The following is a 23,710-nucleotide window of genomic DNA, read 5'->3' as shown; positions in this document are numbered from 1 at the left end:
AGCCGGGAATATTGTTTTATCAAACGAATTCGTGCCCAGAAACTAACCGTAAGCTAAACAACAATAGCAACGAGAGTAACGGCACCCTCCCTGTCATATATACATATATGTATGTTTCTTTATTACCCTCAAGGGGCTAAACATAGAGGGGACAAACAAGGACAGACAAACAGGTTAAGTCGATTACATCGACCCCAATGCGTAACTGGTACTTAATTTATCGACCCCGAAAGGATGAAAGGCAAAATCGACCTCGGCGGAATTTGAACTCAGAACGTAGCGACGGGCGAAATACCGCGAAGCACTTCGCCCGGCGTGCTAACGTCTCTGCCAGCTCGCCACCTTTCTTCATAAATACATATATGTATAATAGACTAGAACCATTACAGGGAAATGGCCTTAGAATGACTCAATGGCCAGCAATTCTACGGAAAACTCGATAACAATGCCGATAAATGAAGTATAAGCAAAACTGGTAATTTTACCAACAAATGAAAGGATTTGGATTACCTCACCAAATTTGAAGTGAAAACAAGTAATTTTTGTAGATTTCCTAAAATCCATAAATCCAAACATATCAACAACAGCTTAAAAGATCTCCATGCTCCATATATAAAGGATTCCCAAACCAACTAATCTCAAATTGCGTCTGATTGTTGCAAGACCAGCTTCCAGCACCAAAAGATTAAGTAACTTGCTGCACATAATTTTAAAAACCTTCTTGCAAATTAGTTCCCAGTTTCATCAGAGATGACATGGACTTCTTAAACCATATTCCAGAACTGGTAGATAAAAAGATAGTAGTCGTTACTAGTCTCTACACAAATATTACCCATATACATGGACGAGAAGCATTACAATTCTGGATAAACAAACACTAACACTTCAGGAGAGATTCTCAAGAGAATTTATACTTGAAGGTAAAATGTCGAAGGTAACAGGGTGAAATGCACGAGGAAGGGGTGAACTGCACAAAGAGAAGGATGAAATGCCCGAGGATGGGGGAAGCCCGAGGCGGAGGGTGAACAGGCCGAAGAGTGGGTGAAATTCCCAAGGAGGGCTGAAAAGCACGAAGAGGGGATGAAGTGCCCGATGAGTGAGGTGAAATGCCCGATGGGGGTTAAAACCTTCGAGGAAGGGAGTTAAAACCCAGAGAGGGGTGAAAAACCCGAGGAGGGGTGAAAATCCCGAGGAGGGGTAAAATACCCGAGGAGGTGGGTAAACATTTCAAATTCATTTTATCAGGCAAAAAGATCACCATTCTCAGTATCACGTGCAGTTTCCTTTACTGAAGAAAACAAGCAATTTGATAGAATTTTGGCTGTTATTTCTATCCCCTAGAGAAGGTATATGGCGAATATTTTCTTTCTTTGTATTGTTATTTTAAAGACATATAATATCAAAGATTGATAAGGACATATAGTATTAAAGACTGATAAGGACATATAGTATTAAAGATTGATAAGGACATATAGTATTAAAGATTGATAAGGACATATAGTATTAAAGATTGATAAGGACATATAGTATTAAAGATTGATAAGGACATATAATATTAAAGATTGATAAGGACATTTAGTATTAAAGATTGATAAAACAAAAAATACTACATACCTTAGGTTAGTAGGATATACTTCTGGTGCGTATAACCAAATAACGCAATTTGAAGCACTACTCCCAAACATGCCCATCATACTAAACACTGTATTCAGAATGGAAAATACTTCATTTTGTCCTGAAATGAATAATTGTAAAAGTTATTTCATTTTACGTCTGAATAAAATATGGTTGTAGGTGGCAACGGTCGCGGCAAAATCAACATTTCTTTTTTCTCTGCCGTAAGGCAAAATTCCTAACACGCCAGCTGAATTCAGTTTGTTTCCTAGTCGAAAGACGCCTGTTGTGATGTCTTGTTATCATTATTATTGTTATTATTTTTTCTTATTATTTTTGTATTATATTTGTGTAATATCGTCCGTTTTCCCGTCCTCGTTTCGTATACATTCGAAGCTTTTTTCCAAGGAATCTAATACTCTTAGCTATGTTTTTCCTTGGGACTGGCCAGATTGGAGCAATCTCAAGATTAATCAGCCGAAATTGCGAGGATGATCCTGTTCTTGACTGAAGATTGAAGGCTTCGAATGACCCGTCCGTGTTTTTTGTATCGTCTTCTAGATGTTTTGCGTCCTTGTCCCATTTTGTATTTTTTTAAATATATTTTTCTATTTTATAAGCGGCCATTTCAGATTTTTGCTATACGAGATTACTAGAACGAACAAAAATATTTCTTCATGCGAGTTGCTTATGTTTATGCTTACATATTCAGTGAAATTTTGTCTCCCAATATAAATCTGTTTGTATATAAGCCATCACAGTATTCACCATTCACCGGAATTTTAAAATAGCTGTAGCGATTCTGTTTCAACCCTGTAATATATATGCAGCATTTAATTCTTGCTATCTGTAAATTTTTTGTCCAACAGACACACACACATGTATGTAAGTATGTATGTACGTATGTATGTATGTATGTATGTATGTATGTATGTATGTATGTATGTATGTATGTATGTATGTATGTATGTATGTATGTATGTATGTATGTATGTATGTATGTTTGTGTGTGTATGTGTAAGGAAAACAAGTACTAGTTAAGCTGCTTGTAACAGACTAGAAATTTCATAGTGAAAACATGTTATTTCCGTTTTTCTGCCTCTCTCTTTATTTCTCTCCCCTTCTCTCTCTCTCTCTGTCTATCTGTGTGTTTCTCTCTCTCTCTCTCTCTCTCCATATATATATATATATATATATATATATATATATATGAATGTATGTATATAATCAAAATAAGCAACAAGGATATCCAAGGTTGTGTAGTACAATTGTTTCATGCTACTTGTACTATACAACCTTGGATATCCTTGTTGCTTATTTTGATTATAATCACCTCATTTGATTTATATGGGTAATACCATACAAAATTCTGGTACCTTTAACTTAAGTACCATATTCATCTGAATCTAAATTTTGCTGAACTTATATATACATACATATATATATATATATATATATATATATATATATATATATATATATATATATATATATATATATATATATATATATATATATATATAGCTAGATAGCTAGCTAGCTAGATAGATTTATATATATATATATATATATATATAGATAAGAAAGTTTGTTTGGTAAAGCACGTGGGTGAATATATAAGAAAATAGTAAAGTGTGAAAAAACGACAGAAGGCTTAAATGTTAAAAAATATATATATTTGTGTCAAAATGTCTGGAGAATATTGGAAAATTTTTTTTCCTTTCCTTAAAATGACATAATTTTAAAAATTTTTAAAGAAATTACCGGTTTCGCGTGTAGCTTTTCAAATTTCTTGTGACGTTATGTTTATATTGCATGGAATTATCGTTGTTTTTATTTCCAGGAGATTTCTAAATAAGGGGAGGTAGTGAGTGATTTTTTCCGGTGTAGGGGAGATAATCGCTTAAAAACTTTTTTTTTTCCCTTTTCCTTGTTAATTTCTCTGTGTCAGTATGTTCGGATGGTTGAGTCTGGGTTTGTACTTTTCAATGAAGAATGTTTCCTTGTTCAGTCTCATTTGTGTTGATGATCCGAAAGCACATTGGTAAAATGGGAAGATTAAAAATTGTGGCAGTAGTTGCTTTGCGCATTTCTCAATGTGCTCACTAAAAGGTATCATTCTATATTCTGGGAATGCAATCTGTTGTCGATGCAGTGTGCATCTGCGCCTGAGTGATAGTCCCGTGGAACCCACGTAGTCTTGGTGGCAGCCCGAGCATTTAATAACATAAATTATGTTTTCAGAGGCACAAGTAAAGTTAGATTTGATCTTAAATTTCTGTCCCTCTTTAAAGAAGAATTCTGATCCTTCCAATAGGTTAGGACATGTTGCACAGTTCGATCTACCACATTTTTTACTTTTGCATCCGTAATTTTAGAAGACAATTTTGCCTTTGTGAGAATCTTTTTAAGTGATTTAGGCTGTTTGTAGCTTTAAAAGCTACAAACAGCCTAAATCACTTAAAAAGATTCTCACAAAGGCAAAATTGTCTTCTAAAATTACGGATGTAAAAGTAAAAAAATGTGGTAGATCGAACTGTGCAACATGTCCTAACCTATTGGAAGGATCAGAATTCTTCTTTAAAGAGGGACAGAAATTTAAGATCAAATCTAACTTTACTTGTGCCTCTGAAAACATAATTTATGTTATTAAATGCTCGGGCTGCCACCAAGACTACGTGGGTTCCACGGGACTATCACTCAGGCGCAGATGCACACTGCATCGACAACAGATTGCATTCCCAGAATATAGAATGATACCTTTTAGTGAGCACATTGAGAAATGCGCAAAGCAACTACTGCCACAATTTTTAATCTTCCCATTTTACCAATGTGCTTTCGGATCATCAACACAAATGAGACTGAACAAGGAAACATTCTTCATTGAAAAGTACAAACCCAGACTCAACCATCCGAACATACTGACACAGAGAAATTAACAAGGAAAAGGGAAAAAAAAAAAAAGTTTTTAAGCGATTATCTCCCCTACACCGGAAAAAATCACTCACTACCTCCCCTTATTTAGAAATCTCCTGGAAATAAAAACAACGATAATTCCATGCAATATAAACATAACGTCACAAGAAATTTGAAAAGCTACACGCGAAACCGGTAATTTCTTTAAAAATTTTTAAAATTATGTCATTTTAAGGAAAGGAAAAAAAATTTTTCCAATATTCTCCAGACATTTTGACACAAATATATATATTTTTTAACATTTAAGCCTTCTGTCGTTTTTTCACACTTTACTATTTTCTTATATATATATATATATATATATATATATATATATATATATATATATATATATATATATATATATATATATATATTTGGCAGGGGACGATGTCTCAACAAGAAGGTCGATACAACTCGTAGGATGAGTTCCTGGATCTTAAGAACTTTCCGGTCCAGAGAACAAGGTGTCATCATACCACTTTTTTCATCCTTTGTACGGCCACACCTTGAATACTGCTGCCCACTGTGGTCTCCTCACACAAGACAAAACATCTCCAGAATTGAGTCACCCCAGAGGGCTCTCACTAAACAAATTGAAAGCATGGCTGCTCTCGACTATTGGGATCGCCTTAAAGCCTTGAAACTTTACTCCCTCCAGCGTCGCCGTGAGCGGTACATCATTTGTACGATGTGGAAAATATACCGCCAACTTTGCCCAAACGACCTAAACATTAGCTTCAAGGTTCATCCGAGACTTGGACCACGGGCTATACGTCCCCTGCCAAATTCAAGATCACAACATACATGTACATTGCAACATAATTTCTTTTCCTCAACAGGCCCTGCCCTATTTAACATTGTCCCGAGGGAGATCAAAGAGGAAAAGGATCCCATCAACTTCAAACAGAGTCTGGATAAATTCCTTCAAAGAATACCAGATAAGCCACCCATAATTGGATACAACTCACCCAACAAGAACTCACTACTTGAACAAAACTGGATACAACTCACCCAACAAGAACTCACTACTTGAACAGGATTCGAATAATCCTATCAGGTGGTGCTATTAAGTTAGACATGGCCTGGACCAATCTCTGGTCGAAACATATCTAAGTTTTATCTAAGTTTTATAATACATACAGACACACACATATTTAATTTTTAAAGAGGACAACAAACATTAAAGCAAGGCAAACATTATTATTATTCGATTGAATTCAAAGTCTTACAGCTATTTCTGGGATATCCCTAGTATGGGATATTCTGTCATCAGAGATAAATAGGGAAAAATAGGGAAAATGAGGAGAGTATATATTAATGGAAGGGAGTAAGGGAGTAGGGGAGTAATAGAAGGGAGTAAGGGAGTAAAGGAATAATATGAGAGAGAAGGAAAAAGAAGCATAAAAGTTCATAGTTGAACTTTCTGATGTAGAAACAAATGCATAAGTCCTTAGGTTCAATCCTGCGTCGATCTCTGTGGTTTAAAATCCAGAGAAAAAAGATGCGAACATGTCAACGTTCAATAACAGAATGGTAGCGGAGGTGGCTATTAAGCGGTAAAAGGAAAGAAGAGTAAATAAAGAGAAAGAGAGGTAGATAGAGTGAGGGAGAGTTAAGGATTGGCTTTAGGATAACGGTATATAACCATGTGAAGGCGGCGAGATGGCAGAAACGTTAGCGCTCCGGGCGAAATGCGTAGCCGTATTTCGTCTGCCTTTACGTTCTGAGTTCAAATTCCGCCGAGGTCGGCTTTGCCTTTCATCCTTTCGGGGTCGGTAAATTAAGTACCAGTTACGCACTGGAGTCGACGTAATCGACTTAATCCGTTTGTCTCTCCTTGTTTGTCCCCTCTGTGTTTTAGCCCCTTGTGGGTAGTAAAAAGAAATAGGTATATAACCATATAGTGTCTAAGAATATTGTGTACAGGAGTAACCGAGAAAACAAGAGAGAGAGAGGACGAAGAGGTAGAGGAAGACAGCGTAAAAAATAATCAAAATAGTGCAAATGAAGGAATTTAAACAGAGTGGGAGGTGTCGGTGGTAGTCTCCTAGGTCAGCGGTTTTGGGAAGGAAATCTAGTAGTAAATTATCGTGTCCGTTCTGGCTAAGGTCAGTGGCTGTGGAGTTATTTTTAGCAATGTGGTTACGGGTGTGTAGGTAGTCGAGAATGGAGGTGCTAGTTGAATGTTAAATTATTTATGAGTGGGAGTTAGAATTAGGAATTTGGGGATTTAATGGGTTTAGGTTTAAAAAATAAATTAAGGATAAATTAAAGAATTAATATTTATCTCAAAAACAGATTAGTTAAGGTAGATAGAAGAGATAGAAGAGATAACTCCACTGCAACCTGTTACTTTGGGTGTCCCTAACGGAGGACTTCACTCTGTTGTAAGCACTTGAATAAGGTTTCCGGTTTCCGGATACTTTCTGCCCTTCCACTTTTGCCTCTTGGATCTCTTGAAAAAGGTCAGGTACACAGTCCTCTTCTCTAAGAAATATAAGCAGGCATCCTTCAAATCACAACTTGCCATCGTAAAATAAGAATGACTCAAGATTTTGAATGGAATAGTCAGATAACACTTTTAGTGTAGGTTCAAGCACTGTAATTTGGGGAGGAATACGTTTATCGATTACACCAACCCCAGTACACAACTGGTACTTATTTTATCGATCTGGAAAGGATGAAATGCAAAATCGATCTGAAGAACAACTATTACTTTTTGAAAGCGTTCCTTGGGAGGAAGAGAGTAAGTCATACTCAAATCAAGGATTAAGTTGGTACGACTGCTTGAAACAGTCATTAAGTTTACGGATAATCTTATTCGGAGTATAAAAAAAAGAGCAAAATTTATTATTACGCATCTACCAAACAGGGAGCAGGGTTAACTCACGGATGAACAAGAAAAAAGTCAAAATCAACATACCTCCAAAGTTGGTAACCAGGACTGCACAAAGAAGAGACACAGCGGATAAACACTGGAATAATGCCATTGTTGAACGCCTTTGTAACCTGGAAAATTTAAGAAACACGTTTCCATACATACATGCATACATATACATGTATATATACGTATATATATATATATATATATATATATATATATATATATATATATATATATATATATATATATATTATATTAAATTAGAGATAAAACCATTATTAGGCACATCAAACAGTGAAAATCATAAGCCAATACAGAGAAATAAAATTAATTAAAAAACATAAAAAATATAAAATATAAAATAAAATATTTTATTTATATTTTATATTTTATATTTTTTATATTTTTTAATTAATTTTATTTCTATGAATTGGCTTATGATTTTCACTGTTTTATTTGCCTAATAATGGTTTTATCTCTAATTTAATATAATATATATTTATACTATAAAATTAGATTTAATCCTAAATCTAATTTTCCCTGTAAGTTTGGATTTACTCCCTAATATTATATATATATATATATATATATATATATATATATATATAGAGAGAGAGAGAGAGAGAGAGAGAGCGAGAGAGAGAAATAGATAGATAGATAGATAGATAGATAGATAGATAGATAGATAGATAGATAGATAGATAGATAGATAGATATGAACGGAATAAGTACAGTGAAATTCCAGTTGTAAAAATCCAACGTTTCGGAAAAGCTGCTGCTGCTGCTGCTGCTACTACTACTACTACTACTACTACTACTACTACTACTACTACTACTACTACTACTATTACGTATATTTTACCCCAGTGTCACTTTGATGACATGCACTGCTCTCTCACTCAATAATAATAATAATAATAATAATAATAATAATAATAATATGAGGAAAAGATTAATACTAGTGTCTGACTAAAACCCTTCAATGCGATGCCCCAGCATGGTCAGGGCGCAATATCTAAAATAAATAAAAGACAAAAGACAAAAATAAAACGAAGGAACAAAAATAATGTATATTTACTTGAAAAGCAACATGGCCATCACTATATTTGCGGCTACTTCCGTAATGGATACCAAAAAGAAATTCAAATAATGATCGCCTGCCAGCGCAGACGACGTCAAATATATGCCGTAGTACGTTAGACTGTTCGACAACCTGAAACGTTTTAACAGTTAGAAAGTATTTAATAAAACATACATTAAAAAAATCGTTCTGTCGATAATAAATTTAATCAATATTATCACTTATCTTTGCAGAAAAAATGTATATTTGTATCTACACAACGATTGGAGCCGCGATCGTTATCAGTTCTTTTCATTCCTATGTAAACCTGGCTGAATACTTAGGAAATTCTTTCCCTTTACGTTCATGAAACCCCAGCTTCTATCCCAAAACATGGCATCTAAAGTAAGTAGTTTTTTTTAATTATTACTGTAGTCTCAGATCGATTGTGAGTAAATCTATAGTAGACAGAGACTGTATAAAAGTCCGTCTGCTGGTGATTATAGCTGTAATTCTAAAGATCCGGCCTTTTCACACAGGCTTATATTAATTCTCTCTGTGATTTCCTTTGACATATGGTTGTTTCTCCAGATATTATTACAATCGGCATAACATTACAGTTGGTCGATCTCTTGATGATCTTTTGGTTGTTCCACATAACCATGTGACTGCGAAATTGTGAAACACATCGCACACTCAATCAGCGATCAAGCAGTTCAGTTGATCGAATAACTGAACACTCATCGTGGAAAGTGACGGAGATCCATCATTTATATGATAACTTTATCGGAACTGGGAACATTTTATTTATAAGCTAAGTGTAATACCATTGTTTGAAGCCACTGATGCACGTACAAAATGTTGCTTGTATATTTTGGAATAAGTTATTACTACCGACATTTCAGTTTCTAACGTCTAGTATCCATTTTAGTATTCTTATTGACAAGCAATTAACTTCACTTTTAGTATTTCTGTTTCCCACCTGTCGTCTCGATCATTGAATATAAAACTGATCATTTCTTAGACGATATGAAGTTAGATATATGTGTTTATTTCACAATTAACAATTGAAATCTGGTCCGATACATACATGCATGCGTACATACGTAAATACATACATGTATTTATGTATGTATGTTGCATGGTCGGGCCGTCAGCGACTAAACCGGCAACCCCACCAAGCTTACTTGGTGAGGAGGGTGTTTATTGGACACCCTGCGGGATGAAAAACAAAACCCGTGAAAGGGCGGAGGAACTCTTGACAGTCAACGGCCATCCAATAAATGTGTAATTATATATTTACTGTATATCTACCTTTTTCTCGCTAATTTTTATATATTGTATATTTTTATAGCTTGCTCATTATATAATTTTAAAAATACATACATATAGGCGCAGGAGTGGCTGTGTGGTAAGTAGCTTGTTTACCAACCATATGGTTCAGGGTTCAGTCCCACTGCGTGGCACATTGGGCGAGTGTCTTCTACTATAGCCCCGGACCGACCAATGCCTTGTGAGTGGATTTGGTAGACGGAAACTGAAAGAAGCCCGTCGTATATATATATATATATATATATATATATAGATAAGAAAGTTTGTTTGGTAAAGCACGTGGGTGAATATATAAGAAAATAGTAAAGTGTGAAAAAACGACAGAAGGCTTAAATGTTAAAAAATATATATATTTGTGTCAAAATGTCTGGAGAATATTGGAAAAAATTTTTTTCCTTTCCTTAAAATGACATAATTTTAAAATTTTTAAAGAAATTACCGGTTTCGCGTGTAGCTTTTCAAATTTCTTGTGACGTTATGTTTATATTGCATGGAATTATCGTTGTTTTTATTTCCAGGAGATTTCTAAATAAGGGGAGGTAGTGAGTGATTTTTTCCGGTGTAGGGGAGATAATCGCTTAAAAAATTTTTTTTCCATTTCCTTGTTAATTTCTCTGTGTCAGTATGTTCGGATGGTTGAGTCTGGGTTTGTACTTTTCAATGAAGAATGTTTCCTTGTTCAGTCTCATTTGTGTTGATGATCCGAAAGCACATTGGTAAAATGGGAAGATTAAAAATTGTGGCAGTAGTTGCTTTGCGCATTTCTCAATGTGCTCACTAAAAGGTATCATTCTATATTCTGGGAATGCAATCTGTTGTCGATGCAGTGTGCATCTGCGCCTGAGTGATAGTCCCGTGGAACCCACGTAGTCTTGGTGGCAGCCCGAGCATTTAATAACATAAATTATGTTTTCAGAGGCACAAGTAAAGTTAGATTTGATCTTAAATTTCTGTCCCTCTTTAAAGAAGAATTCTGATCCTTCCAATAGGTTAGGACATGTTGCACAGTTCGATCTACCACATTTTTTTACTTTTGCATCCGTAATTTTAGAAGACAATTTTGCCTTTGTGAGAATCTTTTTAAGTGATTTAGGCTGTTTGTAGCTTTTAATGATTTGGTGTATGTTTAGAATTTCCTTTAATTTTGGGTTTTTATGAAGTATTGGTAAATTCTGGGTGATGATGGTGAAGGCTTCTTTGTTTCTGGGGTTGTATGTAGATATGTAAGGTAGTATTTTCGGGGAAGGTGTGTTGTTGTGTTGAACTTTTCTTAAAGTTTCTATGTTGATTTCTGTTGCACGTCTGATCCCATCCTCTATGAGTTGAGCTGGGTAATGTCTGTCAATTAGGGTGTTTTTGAGTTCTTGCAGTCTAAAGTTCCTGGTATTTTGTTCTGACACTATTGTGCATATCCTTCTTGCAAGGTTGAAGGGGATGTTTGTTTTAGTGTGTCTTGGGTGGCATGAATTAAAAAGAAGGTATTGTTTGGCGTCTGTGGCTTTGTAAAAAATGTCTGTTTCTATTTTAAGGTTAATTTTTTTAATTAGTATATCCAAGAACGGGAGCTCCTTTTGGTTGTATTCCATTGTGAACTGTATATTGGGTTTATGCTGTTCAATAGGTTTTTAAATTTTAGGAGTTTATCTATGTTTTCATTCCAGAGAATGAAACAATCGTCTAGGAATCGTTTCCAATTCTCTTTTATGTATTGAGAGAGGGAGTTTCCAAAGATTGATAGAGATTCCTGGTAAATGATTATTTCCATGTATCCCATTGTTAAGTTCGCAATGACTGGTGCTGCCCTTGTACCCATAGCAATTCCGGATTTTTGACGGTAAAATGTATTGTCAAACATGAAGTGGTTATTGTGTAGGATGAATTCAATTGATTTAGTAATGAATTCTTTACTGATCCTTTTTGGTATTTCTTCCGGAAATTGGTCTAACCAGAATTTAATTAAAAAAATTAACCTTAAAATAGAAACAGACATTTTTTACAAAGCCACAGACGCCAAACAATACCTTCTTTTTAATTCATGCCACCCAAGACACACTAAAACAAACATCCCCTTCAACCTTGCAAGAAGGATATGCACAATAGTGTCAGAACAAAATACCAGGAACTTTAGACTGCAAGAACTCAAAAACACCCTAATTGACAGACATTACCCAGCTCAACTCATAGAGGATGGGATCAGACGTGCAACAGAAATCAACATAGAAACTTTAAGAAAAGTTCAACACAACAACACACCTTCCCCGAAAATACTACCTTACATATCTACATACAACCCCAGAAACAAAGAAGCCTTCACCATCATCACCCAGAATTTACCAATACTTCATAAAAACCCAAAATTAAAGGAAATTCTAAACATACACCAAATCATTAAAAGCTACAAACAGCCTAAATCACTTAAAAAGATTCTCACAAAGGCAAAATTGTCTTCTAAAATTACGGATGCAAAAGTAAAAAAATGTGGTAGATCGAACTGTGCAACATGTCCTAACCTATTGGAAGGATCAGAATTCTTCTTTAAAGAGGGACAGAAATTTAAGATCAAATCTAACTTTACTTGTGCCTCTGAAAACATAATTTATGTTATTAAATGCTCGGGCTGCCACCAAGACTACGTGGGTTCCACGGGACTATCACTCAGGCGCAGATGCACACTGCATCGACAACAGATTGCATTCCCAGAATATAGAATGATACCTTTTAGTGAGCACATTGAGAAATGCGCAAAGCAACTACTGCCACAATTTTTAATCTTCCCATTTTACCAATGTGCTTTCGGATCATCAACACAAATGAGACTGAACAAGGAAACATTCTTCATTGAAAAGTACAAACCCAGACTCAACCATCCGAACATACTGACACAGAGAAATTAACAAGGAAATGGAAAAAAATTTTTTAAGCGATTATCTCCCCTACACCGGAAAAAATCACTCACTACCTCCCCTTATTTAGAAATCTCCTGGAAATAAAAACAACGATAATTCCATGCAATATAAACATAACGTCACAAGAAATTTGAAAAGCTACACGCGAAACCGGTAATTTCTTTAAAAATTTAAAAATTATGTCATTTTAAGGAAAGGAAAAAAATTTTTCCAATATTCTCCAGACATTTTGACACAAATATATATATTTTTTAACATTTAAGCCTTCTGTCGTTTTTTCACACTTTACTATTTTCTTATATATATATATATATATATATATATATATGCGTGTGTGTGTCTGTGTTTGTTCCCCTAGCATTGCTTGACAACCGATGCTGGTGTGTTTATGTCCCCGTCACTTAGCAGTGCCGCAGTCAAATGACCGATAGAATAAGTACTGGGCTTACAAAATAATAAGTCCAAAAGAATAAGTCCCGGGGTCAATTTGCTCGACTAAAGGCGGTGCCGCAGTCAAATGACTGAAACAAGTAAAAGAGTAAAAGAGTACATACATGCATACATGCATGCATACATACACACACATATACATACATATATCATACATACATCCTGTATATATATATATGGATATAGGCAGTGCTCCAGCATTGCCACAGTCAAATGACTGACACGAGTAACAGAATAAAAGAATATATATATACATGAATAAATATATATATGTATATATATATATATATATATATATATATGTATATATATATATATATATATATATATATATATATATATATATATATATATATATATACATATATCACGTGATCACGTGACCGACCAGACCATCAGATGTTGTTACACATCGCTGGTCACAATGCGTTCGCATTGTTTTAGCCTTCGAATGACGCCACCCCGCTGGCTAAGCGAGCAGGCCAACAGAAGAAAGAGTGGTGAAAGAGTACAGCAGGGATCACCACACCCTGTCGGATCCTCGTGGAGCTTTTAGGTGTTTTCGCTCAATAAACACTCACAACGCCCGGTCTGGGAATCGAAACCGCGATCCTGCGACCACTAGGCCATTGCGCCTCCACACACACGCATATATATATATATATATATATATATATATATATATATATATATTCATATGTGTGCCTGTGCTTGTGTATGAAACGTGATTCATGCGACCAACACTATTTCAGTTTCAATAAAAAAAAAACTATATTTTCTACATATATTGAACACTCCTTTTTCCTCCTCCGTCATAAATCAACGTATACACACACGCACGCACACACCTACACACACGCACGCACTAACGCACACACTCATACACACACATATGTATGCGATGTGGGTATGCACGAACATATGTATATATACATCGACAAATGTAGTATCAGAACATTGCGTAAACTTACCCTATAAAGAATAGGATTATGGTAATTCTTCTAGCCAAGGGATCTTTAAATATTGTGTGGAATCCTTCTTCTTTGATCTCAGCTTGTTGAGTCAAGTCCTCTTTCAAAGGTGTCCCTTTACTGTTTCCGCTGCTCATTAATGGAATCAAAGATGACTTCATGATATTTTCCCAGATACGATCAAAATCGACACCGTTGTACTTGGCGGCTTTTTTGATGATTTTCTTCGATCGTTCCACGAAACCATTTGTCACCACCCATCTTAAAGATTCCTCAAGGAACCTGTTTATTGAGGTAAAAAAAAATGAAAGAATAAGAGAATGAATGAATAAGTAAATGAGTGAATGAAAGAATGAAAATGTTTATTTTTCGAGATGAAGAACAATAAAGATAAAATTATGAAGAAATAAGAGGAGGAGAAAGGAGAAGTAAAAACTAGCAACAGCAGGGGTTGCAGTAAGGGTGCTAGACTGAAACGGCAGCAACAGGAAGTAGCAGCAGCAGTAACAGCAGCAGCACTGTTGCTGCTGCATTTTCAAGGGTCTGGGGGCAGTTATGATCAATGTATGCTGTGGCTGGCTTGCTGTCAATAAATGCTGTAGGGCCGAATGCATTGATTTGACTGGGGCTTATGATACTCTTAAGATGGATAGTAGTAGTAGTAGTAGCAGCAGCATTGAAGGCACGTGGCTTTGTGGTTAGGGTAATCGGCTCAAGATCGTGAGGTCGTGAGTTCGATAACCAGCAGCGCATTATGTCCTTCAGCAAGACACTTTATTTCACATTGCACTTATCCAATCAGCTAGCAAAAATGTGTAGCACCTGTATATCAAAAGGGGCGAGAATTGTCAGATTCGGTGTCATGCTGAATCTCCCTGAGAACTACGTTAAGGGTACATGTGTCTGTGGTGTACTCAGCCACATGCACGTTAATTTCAGGAGCAGATTGTTCCGTTGATCGGATGAACTGGAGCCGTCGTCGTCGTTACCGACAGAGTGCCGACGGAGAAGAAGAAGAAGAGGTAGTAGTAGTAGTAGTAGTAGTAAGTAGTAGTAGTAGTAGTAGTAGTAGTAGTAGTAGTAGCAGCAGCAGCAGTAGTAGTATGAAGAAGCGTGACTAAGAGCAAAAGGGCCGCTGAGAAAAAATAAAAATAAAAATAAAACATTTTATCAACCACATGGTTCCGGGTTCATTCCCACAGCGTGGCACGTTGGGCAAGTGTCTTCTACTATAGCTTCGTGCTGATCAAAGCCTTGTGAGTGGATTTGGTAAACGGAAACTGAAAGAATCCCGTCGTATATATGTATATATATATGTATGTCTGTGTGTGTGTGTGTTTATGTGTTTGTGTTTGTCCCCCCAACATCGCTTGATAACCGATGGTGGTGTGTTTATGTCCCCGTAACTTAATAAGAATAAGTCCTAGGCTTAAAAAGAATGAGTGTTGGGGTCGATTTGCTCGACTAAAAGCGGTGCTCCAGCATGGCCACAGTCAACCGACTGAAACAAGTAAATGAGTAAAAGAGTAATAAAAATCAAATCTTACCAGAATTGAAATAATACAACGGCGTTTGAAGATGAGAAGATGATGTTATTTATTCTCCAGTTGTAACTTCGAAGCAAATAAGCAACAGGACCGAATGGCACGACGCACAAACCCCACACGACACCGGTCAAGCCGCACATTAATGTCTTGCTAGAGACTGTAAAATGCTCCAGCATTATCGTAACACAAGCTACTGAGACGCCCTATGAATAAATAAATAAATAAATAAATAACGGTTTCGAATTTCGCCACAAGGGCAGCAATTTTGGAGGAGGGCATGAGTCGACAACATCGACCCCAGTCTTCAACTGGTATGTATTTTATCGACTCTCGAAGGATGAAACGCAAAGTCGGCTTCGGCGGAATTTGAACTCAGAACGTATGGACAGGCGAAATACCGCTAAGCACATAGTCCAGCGAGTTAACGATTCTGCCAGCTATTATAAGAATGATATTAATAATAATATTAATAATAGAAGCACTCATATGCGCAGATCAAGAACAATCGTTAAGGACCAATTATATGAAGTGCAGAATAGACAACACTACCGATAGTGACAAATGCAGAATGTGTGGTGAAAGGGCTGAAACGGTATGGCACATTGTTAACGAATGCCCGAAATTGGCACAACTCGAATACAAAAGACGCCATGACAATGTGGCAAGAATGATCCATTGGGAGCTCTGTGGAAATCAGGGCCTACAAAGAGCAAAAACGTGGTATCAGCAAACTCCAGAAGGAGTGACTGAAAATGAGAATTGCAAAATCCTGTGGGATGCAATGAACCATTGCGATCATTTGACCAGACATCGGAAACGGGGCATTGATGTGGTGAATAAAAAAGAAAGAACGTGTATGATGATCGACATACCATGCCCCGGTGACAGAAGGATCAATATGAAAGAAGAAGGAAAAATAAACAACTATTACGATTTAAACCGAGAAATACGATGTATCAATACCAACACATGACACCGTTTCTCTAAAAGAAACGGAGAAACTTTCAAAATACAAAGATCTGGAAATAGAGGTAACTTGAATGTGGAGTCTAAAACCAGAAACAATTTCTATCATAGTAGGGGCATTAGGTACGATAAATAAATAACAAAAACACCAGGAGTTACAAATATATATAACATACAGAAAATAGCTCTACTAGGCACCGTGCACATCCTACCTAAAACACTGTCAATACAGTGAAAATTAGAGCATCACAACAAACCATAACACATACCCAGAGCACACTGAACTGCGCTCGGTAGAGCAGTGAAAGCACGTGATGAAGATAAGACTACTAAATAATGATGATGATCATAATAATATTAATAATAATAATAATAATAATAATAATAATCATAATAATGATAATAATGATAATAATAATAATAATAATAATAATAATAATAATAATAATAATAATAATAATAATAATAATAATGATAATAATAATGATAGTAATAATGATAATGATAATGATGATGATAATAATGATGATGATGATGATGATGATGATGATGATGATGATGATGATGATGATGATGATGATGATGATGATAATGATGATAATAATAATAATAATAATAATGAATACCCTGATGCAGTACCAAACAGTGGCTCTCGTGGCTTCTGATCTTAACTGATTGGAAATGTTATCATGTACATTGTTTTGTCTTGGTATAAGAGATGGGCTACAGCAAATATTCTGCTCAACACCACAGATTTGCTTGTCAGTTGTTTGACCTTAACTAGTTGAGCATGTCCGTTGGTGGCTGACGATATGCGCATCTCTGATCACGAGCAGAAGTAGTGGGGGAGCATCATAGCCATGTGTTGAGAGGAATTCTTTGGAGTTTGGATAATTCACCTTTGGAAACATGGGTGTTTCGTTCAATATCCTTAAACAAACCTTATTCAGGGCCCTTTTGAGTGGGTTGGACTACTTGACCTGAAGAAAATTCTAACTGGGCCTCAACCTGTAAGGTCTGGTTTATCTTGATATGAGATGACCATGAGAAAGGGGGATTGTCAGCTACATCGACTCTTTTCTCGATTCATTCATTCAAAATAAGATGTAGTAAATGTTAATACTTTACCTGAATAAAAATACCTTCAATTCCCCGTAATACTGCAAACACAATATAATTTGGAGAAAATGACGATCCGACGCTGACGATTAGAGTAAGGATGCCACTCAACACCAAAATAGGTTTGCGTCCTCTTGTATCTGAAAAGTAAGGCATGCTTAAGGAACCAAACACGCCTCCAACGGCATATAGAGTTTGGGTGAGTTCAGCCAGACCAGCTTTGTCGCAGACGAGATCCCACTGAAATGGAAGTGGAACATATATAGAACACAAATAAAGAGAATAGAAGGAATTTGATTTGGGAAGGTGTTAAAATCTGTATTTCCTAATTCCCCTTAAAAACAGGCTCATTCAAGGGTGTTCTTTGAACTTTTATGTCCTGTTTCTCCAACTATGTACGATTCCTTAAGAAAGAACCAAAGATTAGCATTATTTACTTAGCAAAACGAAACATTGTAATTAAACCCTTTATTAAAGAAGAGAATCACAATTGTAAATTACTCTGAGGTTCCATTCATATAAAAACAACATATTTTTTGGTTCTATTTTGTTTCCTTGCTGAGTCTGAATAAAGGGGCAAAGTTCATAACGTTTGTAGGCCCTCCTCTGTACGAGAATGATAAGATTAATATCATCAATATTCTGTTGTGTGTCAATACCTGCAGAAAAGACCTAAGCGGGAAAAATATTCCAGTGGGACGATGTTCTGGTGATGAAGAATTAGACATAATGGTAAGTCTTTGGGGTGTGGTTACAGCATAACTAATACAAGGAGCAATAAAGAAGTTAATTTGATATAATTATGTAATGAGGAAAAGACGTCGGCTCAACGACTAATAATTTAATCATTTCGACAATTATGGGCATCAACTCAGACCGTGTTTTGACCTTATCATGTCCTCATCAGTGAAACATAGACAGCATTTTACTTGTCCGGAGTAAATGAGGAGTGTATCACTATGCAGGATTACAATATTGTAACCACAATTATTGATTGAATTTTTAAAGATACTTGCTTTTGTTATAACTACATCTGTGTGGGAAACATAAAGTTAATATATTTAGTGTTGTGAATATTTAAAATATAGTCAGAAATATGTATGTGGTGAGGAAACCCAATTCTTGGTTTAAGAGCACCACATGTCCGTCACATAATGAGGGAAGGTCTACAGTCGGTCGAGGTACTAGAAATAGCAGCTATATCTTTGCCAAATATATTTTGAAAAGAATATATTGGAAATTGTAGTCCAACATTCAATTCTCTTTTTCGTCACCGCAATATTTTTCAGTGTAAGCATTTACTGTTTTTAATACTTAATTCATCGACCCCAAAAGAATGGAAGTCGACCTCGGTGGAATTTGAACTCAGAACGTTATGACGGGCGAAATACCGCTAAGCATTTCGTCCAGCGTGCTAACAATTCTACCAGTTCACCGTCTTAATAATAATAATAATAATAATAATAATAATAATAATAATAATAATAATAATAATAATAATAATAATAATATAAGATATTGTTGTCAAAAATCATAAAGAAAAAATGCTTTCTAATTGACGTATCAATACCAGTAGATGTCAACGTGTCTCTAAAAGAAATGGAGAAAATTTCAAAATACAAAGACCTGGAAACAGAGGTAACTCGAATGTGGAATCTAAAAACAGAAACAATTCCTATCATAGTAGGCGCATTAGGTATGATAAAAAAATATTCAGACAAATACATAACAAAAACACCAGGATTTACAAACACATATAACATTCAGAAAATTGCACTACTGGGCACTGCACACATCCTACGCAAAACACTTTCAATACAGTAACCATCAGAGCATCACAACAAATAACATTTCATACCCAAGACACACAGAGCTGTGCTCGGTGGTGAAGTGAAAGCACGCTATAAAAATAAAACTACTGAATAATAATAATAATAATAATAATAATAATAATAATAATAATAATAATAATAATAATTATTATTATTATTATTATTATTATAATGATGATAATAATAATAATAATAATAATAATAAAAATAAAAATAATAATAATAATAATAATAATAACAACAACAATTGTTTCTACTGGAAGCACATGGAATCAAATTTCGAGGAAGGAATTAAGTTGATTAGATCGACCTCAGTGCGTTAACTGGTACTTATTTAATCGACTCTGAAAAGATGAAAGGCAAAGTCTACCTCGGCGACATTTTAACTCAGACCGTAAAGACAGACGAAATACCGCTAAGCATTTCGCCCTGCGAGCTAACGATTATAAGGATAATAATAATAATAATCCTTTCTGCTGAAGGCACAAGACCAGAATATTCTGGGGAAACGGGTTAGTCAATTATATCAACCGCAGTTTTTAACTGGTATTTATCTTATTGAAACCGTAGGAATTAAAAAGCAAAATTGATCCAATAATGATAAGGCTAAAGTCAAGATCAAATAAGCAGTGCGTGTGTTTAATTGGCAGAAGATGACCGTTTCCAAAACCTAACAATATATAAAAATGTAAACGGGTATGCAGTACACAATTTGCATGACTCGTGTCAGTGGAGTGGTCGCGGTTTCAAAGCGACGGAAATATTTTGGCAAATTAAATTTAAATGTTAAAGTGAATCTAACGGTTTTTGTGTGTTTTTTAAATGGCTTATAAACACCTTCCACGCTGCAATTGTTTTCGTTCCAGCACGCGATCTCAGATCAGGCCGCTTGCTAGGCAAGTACATCTCCGTAACACACACACACACACACACACACATATATATATATATATAAAGAGAGAGAGAGAGAGAGTGAGAGAGAGAGGGAGCAGTAAGAAAATGGAGGGGATCAATAGGTGGTATTCATCATCTTTTAGACATTTTATTATGAGAATTTATTTATTTATGTACTAAACTGACAATTACAACAATATACATACATGTATAACATATCATGCTTTACATATATAATATAGAGATAGCAATGTAAAGTATAAAACCCATCTCAATATGGCTAACCACAAAGTGGGGGGGGGTAGCCATATTGAGATGGCTTTTATACTTTACATTGTCGAGCGGTTACTGTTTACATCTCGTTCTGAGATTTAATAATGCATAGAGATAGCAGTTATTATTAAAATATATAACATACAGAAATAGGAATTGGGGTGTGTGTGTATATATGTATTTACCTCCGATACAAAAGAGCTGTATTTGTCGTGGTCATAGCTATAACCATTGATGCATTCCAGACTCTCGTTCTTGCTGCTGCCGTCCAAACTGTTTATATTTATCTGGCATGCTTCGTAGACAATTTCATGTGTTTCGTTGCTGCGATAACCATATTCTTGTAATTGGGATATTTTCAACGGAGCACATTCTGACCCTGGGATATACCCTAAATGAAAAGAAGAAAGAAATTTAAAAATAAAAGACAATATTTCGAAAGCAACAAACACATGTATCTACCTACATACATTAGTGCATGCACATATACATATCTACATATCTACACACACACACACACACACACACATATATATATATACTCTCTTTACTCTTTTACTTGTTTCAGTCATTTGACTGCGGCCATGCTGGAGCATCGCCTTTAGTCGACCTCGGGACTTATTCTTTGTAAGCCTAGTACTTATTCTATCGGTGTCTTTTTGCCGAACCGCTGAGTTACGAGGACGTAAACACACCAGCATCGGTTGTCAAGCGATGTTGGTGGGGGGGGGGGACAAACACAGACACACACACATATATATATATACATATACATATATACGACGGGCTTCTTTCAGTTTCCGTCTACCAAATCCACTCACAAGGCATTGGTCGGCTCGAGGCTATAGTAGAAGACACTTGCCCAAAATGCCACGCTGTGGGACTGAACCCGAAACCATGTGGTTGGTAAGCAAGCTACTTACCACACAGCCACTCCTGCGCCTGTTAGTTAATGTCTAAGTTACAATCTGGAAATGCTAGAACTTCTGGACAGGAAAAGGGGACAGTTAACTCGCAGTTTACAAGTATAATACGAACATATAGGTGGAACGGTAAAAAATATGCAAGATTTTACGGATAAATGTGCAACGGCCATCATTGCTGTTAGACTAATTCCAGCAATAGGACTTCGATTCTTTCTTGGAAAATAATCCCTTCCTTCTAGGAAGAATTCTGATAAATAACAAAGTTGTTATGCATGCATTAATACATATGGATATACATTCAGACGTGGATTAATTAATGGTAGTCTTTCGCAACCCCAGAAAAAGGGTTCTGCAGCTTTTTGCTGAATAGGATGTACAAATGATTCGTTTATAGGGATCAAACTTTTGTGCTGTACTGTTGTAGCTTATCGACGTTGCCTCAACAAGTGCATAAGTGCCCCTGACATCGATTGTCGAAGTGAGCAGAGCAACCTAAAACGAGATGTTCAGCAACAGAGGCGCAGGAGTGGCTGTGTGGTAAGTAGCTTGTTACCAACCACATGGTTCCGGGTTCAGTCCCACATCGCGGCACCTTGGGCAAGTGTCTTCTACTATAGCCTCGGGCCGACCAATGCCTTGTGAGTGGATTTGGTAGACGGAAACTGAAAAGAAGCCCGTCGTATATATATGTATATATATATATATATACGTGTGTGTGTTTGTGTGTCTGTGTTTGTTCCTCTAGCATTGCTTGACAACCGATGCTGGTGTGTTTATGTCCCCGTTACTTAGCGGTTCGGCAAAGGAGACCGATAGAATAAGTACTGGGCTTACAAAGAATAAGTCCCGGGGTCGATCTGCTCGACTAAAGGCGATGCTCCAGCACGGCCGCAGTCAAATGACTGAAACAAGTAAAAGAATAAAAGAAAACAGTGCACCGTTCGGTACGACCGTAAGAGCAACGTCCTAACAACTAGGTCATGCGCCTTCCCACCTACATACATACAGACAGACAAACAAGGATTGGAGTAGCTTTGATAACGAGGCGGCACTTCTGATCAGCGCTGACTTAATAGCTAACCACCGCCACCACCATCACCACCACCATCTCTACTAACAACAACAACAACAATATAATAATAATAATAATAATAATAATAATAATAATAATAATAATAATAATAATAATAATAACAATAACAATAACAATAATAATAATAATAATAATGATAATGATAATAATAATAGTAATAATAATAATAATAGGAATAATAATAATAATAATAGCAATAATAATAATAATAATAGGAATAATAATAAAAATAGCAATAATAATAATAATAATAATAATAATAATAATAATAATAATAATAATAATAATAATAATGAGCAACAAGAATGATAACATTATCAATGATATTTCAATGTTATTTGCAAAACGAGCTAGAATACTCACAGACATATAAACTGACTTACCTATGAAAACTAACTTTAGTAAGCTGAGGGCATATGGGAAGAAGCTTAGGCCGCTGAGAACATATTGGGATATTTGGTAGAACCCTTTCTCATTCAGACTTATGAATAAAGAGTCAACATCGATCATTTTGGCAAGTTTGAAAGAGGAGGGAAAAAGAAATAAAGAAAGAAGAGAGAACGTTATATAGTTTTTGAAAGATCTAAATTGTTTCCTTCCGAGCTGCAGCTTGTGAAAGTATGAGTGATGCACAAATGACTTTAATTTGGTTATTCTCGACACTGAATGTTATCAACTGGATCTGCATGTATTGTGTCTTATCTCCGTGACAGCTGAAGATAACAGCCGTATGTTCAGAAATACTGTTACGATTGATATTCTTCTTCACGTCGTCTGGTAGTGTCTTCATTCGGCTTACAGTTAAAAAAACGTGAAATTAAAGCATTTTTAGTTTTTTATATATATTTTATAATTTGTTTTTATTTCCGTAGAATCAATACACAC

General features: G+C 35.7%; 1 protein-coding gene across 1 annotated transcript in view; it reads right to left on the bottom strand.

The window, feature by feature from the left end:
• LOC115231503 (solute carrier family 22 member 7-like) overlaps window positions 1–23,452 on the bottom strand; it is a 26,510-nt gene extending 3,058 nt beyond the window's left edge. The window contains exons 1-8 of the mRNA XM_029801518.2: window positions 23,209–23,452; window positions 20,992–21,197; window positions 17,817–18,047; window positions 15,723–15,925; window positions 14,176–14,457; window positions 8,535–8,669; window positions 7,496–7,581; window positions 1,615–1,735 (exon numbers count right to left, since the gene is read on the bottom strand). Coding sequence (XP_029657378.1) covers window positions 1,615–1,735; window positions 7,496–7,581; window positions 8,535–8,669; window positions 14,176–14,457; window positions 15,723–15,925; window positions 17,817–18,047; window positions 20,992–21,197; window positions 23,209–23,335 — 1,391 coding nt within the window. The 5' untranslated portion in view covers window positions 23,336–23,452. The remainder of the gene's footprint in view (window positions 1–1,614; window positions 1,736–7,495; window positions 7,582–8,534; window positions 8,670–14,175; window positions 14,458–15,722; window positions 15,926–17,816; window positions 18,048–20,991; window positions 21,198–23,208) is intronic.
• Between the last annotated feature and the right edge of the window lie 258 nt (window positions 23,453–23,710).

The sequence above is a fragment of the Octopus sinensis genome, unplaced genomic scaffold, assembly GCF_006345805.1.
Source record: "Octopus sinensis unplaced genomic scaffold, ASM634580v1 Contig18659_ERROPOS200000, whole genome shotgun sequence".
NCBI lineage: Eukaryota > Metazoa > Mollusca > Cephalopoda > Octopoda > Octopodidae > Octopus > Octopus sinensis.
This window is presented reverse-complemented; position numbering and strand designations above follow the sequence as displayed.